The sequence below is a fragment of the Hoplias malabaricus genome, chromosome 15 (genome assembly GCF_029633855.1).
Source record: "Hoplias malabaricus isolate fHopMal1 chromosome 15, fHopMal1.hap1, whole genome shotgun sequence".
Classification (NCBI taxonomy): Eukaryota; Metazoa; Chordata; class Actinopteri; order Characiformes; family Erythrinidae; genus Hoplias; species Hoplias malabaricus.
Genome location: NC_089814.1, coordinates 27,641,574 through 27,653,408, shown reverse-complemented (window position 1 = coordinate 27,653,408; position 11,835 = coordinate 27,641,574). Strand labels below are relative to the sequence as shown.

The window sequence follows — 11,835 nt, the reverse complement described above, 5'->3', positions numbered from 1 at the left end:
TTTAACTTGAGTTGTGAGGCTTTTTAGTTTACAAGCAGCTCTGTAACAAGAGTTACTCTTAGAACAGTCCTCTAACAGCCAACAGTCATTGCTGTTGCACTGAACACTAGGTGCTGTAAGCTCTTTAGCTTTAGGCTCCGATTGTGAAGATTGTATGCTACAGTCATTTAAACACAAGAGACGAGCAAAACTAAAAAGAAATAAACAGATAAACAATAAATGAATAAAAAATAAACAAACAAATGAAAAAAACAAATAAACAAAAAACACTGCAAAGCCAATCATTTTAACTTGAGTTGTGAGGCTTTTTAGTTTACAAGCAGCTCTGTAACAAGAGTTACTCTTAGAACAGTCCTCTAACAGCCAACAGTCATTGCTGTTGCACTGAACACTAGGTGCTGTAAGCTCTTTAGCTTTAGGCTCCGATTGTGAAGATTGTATGCTACAGTCATTTAAACACAAGAGACGAGCAAAACTAAAAAGAAATAAACAGATAAACAATAAATGAATAAAAAATAAACAAACAAATGAAAAAATCAAATAAACAAAAAACACTGCAAAGCCAATCATTTTAATTTGAGTTGTGAGGCTTTTTAGTTTACAAGCAGCTCTGTAACAAGAGTTACTCTCAGAGCAGTCCTCTACAGCCAACAGTCATTGCTTATGGCCATAGCGCTCTTACAAATCCCGATCTTGTGGGCTTAGTTAGTACTTGGAATGGAGACTGCCAGGGAACACTAGGTGCTGTAAGCTTTGTTGCTTTAGGCTCCGATTGTGAAGATTGTATGCTACAGTCATTTAAACACAAGAGACGAGCAAAACTAAAAAGAAATAAACAAATAAACAATAAATGAATAAAAATAAACAAACAAATGAAAAAAAACAAATAAACAAAAAACACTGCAAAGCCAATCATTTTAACTTGAGTTGTGAGGCTTTTTAGTTTACAAGCAGCTCTGTAGCAAGAGTTACTCTCAGAGCAGTCCTCTACAGCCAACAGTCATTGCTTATGGCCATAGCGCTCTTACAAATCCCGATCTTGTGGGCTTAGTTAGTACTTGGAATGGAGACTGCCAGGGAACACTAGGTGCTGTAAGCTTTGTTGCTTTAGGCTCCGATTGTGAAGATTGTATGCTACAGTCATTTAAACACAAGAGACGAGCAAAACTAAAAAGAAATAAACAAATAAACAATAAATGAATAAAAAATAAACAAACAAATGAAAAAAAACAAATAAACAAAAAACACTGCAAAGCCAATCATTTTAACTTGAGTTGTGAGGCTTTTTAGTTTACAAGCAGCTCTGTAACAAGAGTTACTCTTAGAACAGTCCTCTAACAGCCAACAGTCATTGCTGTTGCATTGAACACTAGGTGCTGTAAGCTCTTTAGCTTTAGGCTCCGATTGTGAAGATTGTATGCTACAGTCATTTAAACACAAGAGACGAGCAAAACTAAAAAGAAATAAACAAATAAACAATAAATGAATAAAAAATAAACAAACAAATGAAAAAAACAAATAAACAAAAAACACTGCAAAGCCAATCATTTTAACTTGAGTTGTGAGGCTTTTTAGTTTACAAGCAGCTCTGTAACAAGAGTTACTCTTAGAACAGTCCTCTAACAGCCAACAGTCATTGCTGTTGCATTGAACACTAGGTGCTGTAAGCTCTTTAGCTTTAGGCTCCGATTGTGAAGATTGTATGCTACAGTCATTTAAACACAAGAGACGAGCAAAACTAAAAAGAAATAAACAAATAAACAATAAATGAATAAAAAATAAACAAACAAATGAAAAAAACAAATAAACAAAAAACACTGCAAAGCCAATCATTTTAACTTGAGTTGTGAGGCTTTTTAGTTTACAAGCAGCTCTGTAACAAGAGTTACTCTTAGAACAGTCCTCTAACAGCCAACAGTCATTGCTGTTGCACTGAACACTAGGTGCTGTAAGCTCTTTAGCTTTAGGCTCCGATTGTGAAGATTGTATGCTACAGTCATTTAAACACAAGAGACGAGCAAAACTAAAAAGAAATAAACAGATAAACAATAAATGAATAAAAAATAAACAAACAAATGAAAAAATCAAATAAACAAAAAACACTGCAAAGCCAATCATTTTAATTTGAGTTGTGAGGCTTTTTAGTTTACAAGCAGCTCTGTAACAAGAGTTACTCTCAGAGCAGTCCTCTACAGCCAACAGTCATTGCTTATGGCCACACTGCAAAATCTTCGGTGTTAAATTAACACTCATAGTGTTAAAATTAACACTATCCCAGTGTTTATATAATTCTCACCAGTTCTGAGTTAAAATTACACTTTGAGTTGTGTTAATTTTTTAACTCTTTAATAGTGTTAAAATTTGACACAGTCATTGTTGTTTTTTTAACACTGGAATGTGTATTTTTAACACCAAAATGTGTTACTCCTTTTCACTATGAATGTCTATTTCTGACACTGTGTTGTTTTGTGATAATAAATTATTCTTATTAACTATGAGAACTGTGTTATTCAGTGCAGTTTTGTGACATGTGATGGTGCTTATGCATTGCACCCCCACCATGAATTTTTGCACTAAACCTGTAAAGTATTCTCGACACATGCATGACATACAAAAACATTAACAGAAAAAGTATATTTTAAAAAACACACAATCACTTAAACTACCATTGAACTGAACTCTTTATTCAGAAAATTATCCAAGCACCATGTGGAATGGCTATAACATGTGCAGTTACAAAGAAAATAAAGGTACAACATATAGGCTCTCATCTCCACCATAAGCATTTTGTAAGTCAAATGGCTTATAAATTACAAGACTGTCTGCTTTGATAACATTTTTCTCATCACTTTCAAATACTTTGAAGGCGTGAAAATGCTCACTGAAATGGTCAACCACCAGCTTGTCCACTAGGAAGTAGATAACACTGTTGACTAAAATGGTCTTCTGTATTCTGCAAAAGACAGGCATTTCATTTTCAATTTCACTGCAAATTATTAGTCCTGTCTTGTACTCTGTCCCACTGATTTTAACCCAGTTAGTAGAAAAGATGTCTTGTGGAACAATGGCATGAAATGCTCGGGCCAACAATTCTCTGTTGTCTTCCCTGACCACATTAAATGATTTCAAGGGCCCATACTCAATATGGTTTAAAGGTGATGTCTCCCAATAACACCCTATGGACATTTGATGCTTTATTGCAAGTGATTTGGTTATGTTCTTAAAATTTTTAAGAGTATTTTTAAAAACCCTATGTTTTGCTTCAAATCTCATGCTCCACATATGAATTAGGGGCCCAATTTTTCTTATACAAGCTGGGTAGTGTATCATAAAGTGGTGTTTTGGGATTAGATTTCTATCTGGATACAACTGCTTGAACAAGTCATGATGCTCCATTATTAAATGCTTTAAATGTACAGTCATACCTTGTGTAAGAGATGGAGAGAATATGATGTTAATTATCTGCAGTAAAACCAGCAGCAATGTCCAATTCAAATTTCCTTCTGGCACAATGTCACCAAAAATCAAAGGAAGGTTTCTTACAAGACATAGTGTCTGAATGGAATTGAGACCTATATTATTGCCACTGCTGTCCAAGTTAATCCTTGTAGGACGATTTTTGCGCTCCAAGTACCCATAGTCAAAAGCATAAATTCTAGAACACAGATCAAGTTTTGACAAAAAGTTTTCAGAGAGATACTCCAACAGTAATTTCATCTCATACTGTGCCACCCCTTCAAGAATGTCATGCATTATGTCCAAAGAGAAATTTTGGCAAACATGAAAATACTGTAGGCTGTTAAGAGTGGAATTGTGCTTTAAACCAAACACAGGTAACTTCTGTGGGTCTGACTGCAACTTATTACAATGCATTTCAAAAAGCTCTTTTCCACGTAGGATTATCTTGGGGTCATCCTCACAGTAAACATTCTGGGCATCATCTTTTTCAATCAAACACAACCGACAGAAATAACGTCCATTAAAAGACTCTGTAAACCCCAAAATTGTGTGCATCCCTAAGTTATCCCCAGTTATCTGACATATAGTGCCATGGACTTTTTCATTAGAGAAGGGTAAATCAAGGCCATTGTTCTCTAGTGTTTTGATGTCATTAATCAGAGGACACAGAATAGGATCAAATCCATGTTTCTTCATATCTTCTGTATGAAACAGTGCAACCAAATGTATGTTCATCACAGCAGAGTTAAATTTTGGTGGCAGATTTCTGAGGACAAAATAGAGAGCACCCAATTTGTGAACACCACGTTTTGAACCCAATGGGTTAGAGGTTTCAAAGTCGTCATAGAATATCTGAATTTGTAAAGAGGTTGGTTGTTTTGAGAACAATGGATGTGTCTTAAAATAACTTCCATCACAAAAGTCTTCGTATACGTCTTTTTTTGATACACAACACTCCCCAAGCAGTCTACAAACATCAGAATTGCGGCAAATGAATTTTATTGTTTCCAAAATTGGAATATACACAAAGGTGTCTTTCACAGGAACTTGATCATAAGTACCTGTATGTTTATTTCGCCTTGCATCAAATCGAACTCCTAACATTATCTCTACTGGCTCTACTAGCCCCCATTTCTCACTGAAATATTTTGTTCTTTTAGATTCAGTATTAAAACTATCAAATGGGTTTTCAAAATTCTCAAGATTTTCTTCCAGCCTAGATCTTACAGGATCATCTACAGGCACAACAGACAGTATTTCATGCTTTACTTGGGAGTGCAGTCCTGTTGCAAGTTCTTCCAAATCACTAACAATTGTTGAAACAACACTATTTGCCATACCACTTCCTTGGAGTTTCGCAACAATTGAAGAGCAGATATTTTTTGTATTTTCTTTGTAAAGAAACTGTCCATTGTCCTCAAAACATCCAGCTTCTATGTTCTGTGTGACCCCTATGCTACCAACCTCTACAGTATCTTCAAGACTCTGAAAATTAGCCTGAAATGTCTCAGAGTTTGCTTCATCAGCACTCTGAGAAAAATCCCTCTCATGAACACTTATTAAATGCTTCTTGAAACCAGAATATGTTGAAAATTGACGCCTACAACAATCTTGTGCACAAATCAACTTAAACCTGGTGCTAGGATAAAAACTGTGAACAATCCTTAAATGAGTTATCAAGGGCTGGGGGGCCAAATGTACAGCCTGACAAATGAAACACTTAAACATTTTTTTTAAAACTTAGTTCAAAAGTTTTGCCCGTAACTCACGAATTCGAGGAGACTCATCTGTTGTTGTAACATCAATGAGGTAAACTGTTGTCTGCACAAAAGTGTAGAGCTGCACCAGCGACTCATCATAAGACAGGTTGAACACATAGTGGGATTTAAACAGTTCATCAAAAGCACCCAACGAGCTGCTGGCTTGGCAGGGAATGAGCTGTTTGTCCACAACAATGTAAAAAGTATCAATTCTCTTCTGGGTGCGGCCAACTGCAAGGATATACGGTTGTTTACCCTCTCTTCCTCGCAAGTGTTCATCTATGCTACAGCATGACTGAAAAACAGAAAAAACAAACACCTTAAAGAGATATTTCAACTTCTTACTGATAGTGGTATTTGCTGCTTAATGCAACATGCTACAGTTTGATCACTCAACTGGTAGGCAGTTTCAGTAAAGCGTGAATAATAATCTTAACTTCTTAAAAGCACAGTGGGAAGAAGAGCTGACAAGTTTTTAACTGTTTATTGCATGCCCATGACTCTAGGGTACCAGAAGTCCCTGCTGTTGAGAGATTGATGTACAGTTAACAATGTTAAAACTTTGATTGGCTCATTTGTTTTCGCAAATGTACATCACTGGGTAAAAAAATTGACTATGCATGTTGTTTCTTACTGAGTTAATGTGTGAAATATTCTCTCATGACAGTTTAACAGGTGAGACATACCTTGTGAAAGTGCACCATTTTGTCCACTGCATCACTAGGACTTATTTTGATTCTCTTTCGTCCAGCTGTTGGTGGCAAGAGATGAAGAAGGAGCAACAGAGACGCCATGTCACTGTCCCAGTCTATTAAGAAGAAAAAGAGAAATAGATGAATATCTTTTTGGAAGGCAGAAAGGAACTAGCACCAGCTAACTGAATATAATGGTTGCCCACGACTCTGGTTGTGTGTTCACATCCCCCTAGAGAGAGAGAGAGAGAGAGAGAGAGAGAGAGAGAGAGAGAGAGAGAGTGTGTGTGTGTGTGTGTTATAGATAGGTTAAATGCAGAAGACATTTTGTACAATGAAAAATTGCACATCATAAACCAAGCATGGTCATGTAGCTTACTGGTGTCATCATTACGTGCTAGTTTTTCAGCAGCATTTAGATGTTGTTGCAGCTCGGTTGACTGAGTCAGGCGTTTGGCCTCTTCAATAACCTTCGGCTTGAAAGCCGTGTCCCACTTCTCAAGCATCCTGGAGGCTGTTTCAGCACCAAACAGCAAAAGGAAGTCTTGATTCACCTGTAGAAACACACACAAACAACAGTTGTGTTAACTGCTATCTAACCAAATTAAAAACTGGACATAAATAACAGAAATGCATAACTCACAAGTCCTTTAATATCCAAAAAACGGGGGAATGTTTTTAAGACATCTGTGGTCCTCTGTGGGTCATGCACTAAGTCCTGGCGATGTTGAAAGGTTAACTTCATCTTCTGAAACACGCTTGCTTCATCAGGACAGTGAACAAGAAATGATATAGCCTCTCGGCAGGCATCTCCATCAACCTGCGGAGACACTGTGGCTGCTGATCTTCGCCGATTTGGTCCTTGTGCTTGAGGTGCTGTAATGGCTTTAGCTGGCTGATGAGATCTATTCCTGGACATTGTCTTCAGGCGCCATGCTAAATATCCTGTGCCTTTTTCCCCATCATAGAAGTGCTCCTGTTAAATTATTTTCCCCAAAAAAATTGTATTACTCAATACATATTACACAAAATTATAAATTTATAAAATCACTCATTGATCATACACAAAAGGCAGGTACAGAAGTGTGAATGAATGGAAATGGAGCTGCTAGAGATGAACAATTAGTGAAAGAACCAGAAAATCAGAGTCACAATTAGTAGGTTTGTAGTTTTTGACTTAATGGCATTAATTCAATACATTGATTGGCACTGGGTGCATTCTCATTGATGTGACTTGTCATGAAGGTGTAAAATAAATATTAAAACAGGCAAGTACCACATTCACTTGCCTGTGGTACTTTGGCATCCCATAAAATTATTGAAATTTTGCCCCTCTTTTAAAGTTACTTTAAAAAAGCTCTAGTCTGTGAAACTAGTGTTTTTTAGAATGTAAGACATAAAGAAAACACTTACATAACCCTTTGGAGAGAAAGGATCTTTAAGTGACGGAAATAGTGTAATGATCCCCAGGGCATACTTCTCTTTCTGTTTACGGGAAGGAATCCTCCTTTAGAGCAAAAACAATATATAACCATACAATTTTATTGACTATTGGGTTCAATAATTGTTCTGACCAATCTGTTCTGAAAAATTGTTACATTTATTCTTAAAATATTTCTACTCAGTTTGAAACTTTTACAACTAACTTTATAAAAAAAAAAAAAAAAAAAAAAAAACCTACACACAAAACACTTACCCATGCATCTCAGTCATATGGCTAGCCAGTATGTTGACAAGCTGCCTCCGGGTGCGGTGCTTCAGTGATTTGTCTGATTTGTACTCCTCAAGAACATCCTGACCTCCAGGTTTATTAAGCAAGGCATTCTCTACCATCTACTCACATGAGAAAAACAGTTAACTGTATATTTCAAATTAAGGCTGTAATATGGACACCATACCAAAACTTGCACATTCAGCCTAAAGATATGGTCACACTATGCTTCTGTCAATGAATTGTTGCAAGCAAATTTACTTTCATAACAGGATTCATCACAACATTTCAGTGACTTAGGGAGGAAATATATTTAATGTTTTTACTAATTTTTGTTTTTATTGTTTATGGTTGGCAAGTTAGAAAGTGACAATTCTGCAAGCCAACACAAACAACAAATGTCTAGTGATTGCAGATGTAGGGTAAAATTAAGGGTAAAAGAGTAAGAAAAGTGATCTTTCTTTTTCCTCACTCCTAACATATTCACTGTGGCATTCACCATTTGAAATCTCAAAATAGTCAAATTTAATTTGAAACATCCTGATGCTTTGCAGAGTCCAAAATTATAAACTGCTCAGATACCTCTTTTGCAGCTTCTGATTCAGTAACCTCTGTGGTAGACCTGGTTCTATTTCTGTATCTTTGGCTGAGGAAGTCACTGTCACTTGAAAAAGATGACTGGGTATCCGTGAGAGAAGATGGTGTTGAATGATCTAAAGGAGAAAAATCTTTAAAAAGAAAGAGGAGATGGGGGATAAACCTTAATTATCTAATATATATATATATATAAATAAAAGCATGGGACAATCATACCCACAACCATATTTGAAACTGTACTGGCTAAGGGATGTTGGGGTGGCTTCCTAGACCAGGATCAAGCCTAGTCCTGGACTACACAGCATTCTGATTTTTAATTGAAAGGAGGCAATAGTCCAGGGCTAGGATTAATCCCTGTCTGGGAAACCAACCCACTGAGTTATCTTTTGCTTAAGTGTATTCATTACAAAAGATAAAACTTACCTTCATCTGAAACACTGTCACGTACTGTGAAGCATAAATCAGGATTGGCCTCTATCAGCTCAAGAAAGACATCTTCCTCCACTGCTGTGTCAGTTTCATCAAAAATGTAAAGTCCAGCTGCATCAGGAATCCCAAACTTGTTTTTGACTAAAGGATGTACAACAAGACACCAGATAAGCAGGTTTAAAACTGTACGAATATACAAACAAAACTAACATTTATATGCAAGCAGAGCACTAAAAGTGCCAACAGTCATCAATTTTAAAACTAAAATAAATGACACAAAAAGTGTGGAATTTCTTATGCTAAATAACCAAGAGAAGCAAGTTAAATTTGGAAGATGAAAACTGTTATCACAAAGTAACAGCAGGAAAATTCACTTTCAGTGCTTCCTTGTATTTTACTGTCAACAGGCTTGCAACAGGAAGCTTACAAGTGACTAATGTTGGTAATGCGATTTAACAGACACCAGCAACTTGCTTAAATTAATGAATGCCTTTAATAACATTACAATAAATTATACACAGTACAGAAAATCTGATCTTGAAATAACTATACCACATAAAAACTTGGGTTACACAAGATAGCTACTCACCTTCACTAATAAAGTCCAAATAGGTGAATCCTGCCTGCAATCGAATGTACTTCTTGGTACTTTGGTATTTTACCTTTAGCAACATACTGACATATTACAGGACCTGCACACAGTGGAGAAAACTTAACTTCATCCAAACAGACAACGTATTTAATAACTTTAAAAAACCTACAAAAAACAAACAAAAACAACTATTTTACACGCTAAAAAAGGCGCGCTCTGTGGGCATTAGCGGCAGTGTTAGCAGGCCGCTAAACAGCAGTTGCAATAGAAAAAAGGCGCGCTCTGTGGGCACTAGCGGCAGTGTTAGCAAGCCGCTAGCAAACAGTTATAGAAAAAAGTGCGCCCTGTGCGCCTTAGCGGTAATATTAGCAGGCCGCTAACCAAAACGTAGTTATAATATAAAAAGACGCTCTGTGGGGATTAGCGGCAGTGTTTGCAGGCCGCTAACAAGCGGTTACAATTGAAAAAGGCTAGCCAATACGCAGCAGTTAAAAAAGGTTCGATTTTAACGGCACATATAGTGATACAAAGCTTCACACCACAATAGATATTAACACAATTTTATATAACGAATAACGGCATGTTTTAGTAGATATATTGGGTTCTTACCTGTTGAAATTGTATATTTCCGAAACTGGATCTTCTCAACCGTCACCGAGAGCTCCAGAAAAGGCGGTCGTTAAAACCGGATGTAGAAATAACTCAGTCAGGAGTGTATGCACTCAACTCGCTTAAAGAGCACCACCCCCAGAGCTCTTTTAGCACCGCAAATGTAAAAACAACACCCAAATCAACACCCATTAACTCGAAATAATTTTCACTGGAAAATTAACTCCAAGTCACACTACAGATTTTGCTGTGCATAGCGCTCTTACAAATCCCGATCTTGTGGGCTTAGTTAGTACTTGGAATGGAGACTGCCAGGGAACACTAGGTGCTGTAAGCTTTGTTGCTTTAGGCTCCGATTGTGAAGATTGTATGCTACAGTCATTTAAACACAAGAGACGAGCAAAACTAAAAAGAAATAAACAAATAAACAATAAATGAATAAAAATAAACAAACAAATGAAAAAAAACAAATAAACAAAAAACACTGCAAAGCCAATCATTTTAACTTGAGTTGTGAGGCTTTTTAGTTTACAAGCAGCTCTGTAACAAGAGTTACTCTTAGAACAGTCCTCTAACAGCCAACAGTCATTGCTGTTGCATTGAACACTAGGTGCTGTAAGCTCTTTAGCTTTAGGCTCCGATTGTGAAGATTGTATGCTACAGTCATTTAAACACAAGAGACGAGCAAAACTAAAAAGAAATAAACAAATAAACAATAAATGAATAAAAAATAAACAAACAAATGAAAAAAACAAATAAACAAAAAACACTGCAAAGCCAATCATTTTAACTTGAGTTGTGAGGCTTTTTAGTTTACAAGCAGCTCTGTAACAAGAGTTACTCTTAGAACAGTCCTCTAACAGCCAACAGTCATTGCTGTTGCATTGAACACTAGGTGCTGTAAGCTCTTTAGCTTTAGGCTCCGATTGTGAAGATTGTATGCTACAGTCATTTAAACACAAGAGACGAGCAAAACTAAAAAGAAATAAACAAATAAACAATAAATGAATAAAAAATAAACAAACAAATGAAAAAAACAAATAAACAAAAAACACTGCAAAGCCAATCATTTTAACTTGAGTTGTGAGGCTTTTTAGTTTACAAGCAGCTCTGTAACAAGAGTTACTCTTAGAACAGTCCTCTAACAGCCAACAGTCATTGCTGTTGCACTGAACACTAGGTGCTGTAAGCTCTTTAGCTTTAGGCTCCGATTGTGAAGATTGTATGCTACAGTCATTTAAACACAAGAGACGAGCAAAACTAAAAAGAAATAAACAGATAAACAATAAATGAATAAAAAATAAACAAACAAATGAAAAAAACAAATAAACAAAAAACACTGCAAAGCCAATCATTTTAATTTGAGTTGTGAGGCTTTTTAGTTTACAAGCAGCTCTGTAGCAAGAGTTACTCTCAGAGCAGTCCTCTACAGCCAACAGTCATTGCTTATGGCCATAGCGCTCTTACAAATCCCGATCTTGTGGGCTTAGTTAGTACTTGGAATGGAGACTGCCAGGGAACACTAGGTGCTGTAAGCTTTGTTGCTTTAGGCTCCGATTGTGAAGATTGTATGCTACAGTCATTTAAACACAAGAGACGAGCAAAACTAAAAAGAAATAAACAAATAAACAATAAATGAATAAAAAATAAACAAACAAATGAAAAAAACAAATAAACAAAAAACACTGCAAAGCCAATCATTTTAACTTGAGTTGTGAGGCTTTTTAGTTTACAAGCAGCTCTGTAACAAGAGTTACTCTTAGAACAGTCCTCTAACAGCCAACAGTCATTGCTGTTGCATTGAACACTAGGTGCTGTAAGCTCTTTAGCTTTAGGCTCCGATTGTGAAGATTGTATGCTACAGTCATTTAAACACAAGAGACGAGCAAAACTAAAAAGAAATAAACAAATAAACAATAAATGAATAAAAAATAAACAAACAAATGAAAAAAACAAATAAACAAAAAACACTGCAAAGCCAATCAT

At 36.2% G+C, this 11,835-nt stretch overlaps 1 protein-coding gene across 1 annotated transcript; it reads right to left on the bottom strand.

Annotated features, from left to right (window-relative positions):
- Positions 1-2,540: 2,540 nt before the first annotated feature.
- LOC136667956 (uncharacterized) lies at positions 2,541-10,059 on the bottom strand. Its single transcript, XM_066645147.1, has 10 exons — positions 9,850-10,059; positions 9,238-9,340; positions 8,643-8,789; positions 8,205-8,350; positions 7,608-7,744; positions 7,325-7,418; positions 6,555-6,887; positions 6,291-6,465; positions 5,906-6,027; positions 2,541-5,514 (listed from the first exon to the last, which is right to left on the bottom strand). Exons 2-10 carry the CDS (start codon positions 9,320-9,322, stop codon positions 5,200-5,202), a joined length of 1,554 nt encoding a protein of 517 aa, XP_066501244.1. The 5' UTR covers positions 9,323-9,340; positions 9,850-10,059; the 3' UTR covers positions 2,541-5,199.
- Positions 10,060-11,835: the final 1,776 nt, after the last annotated feature.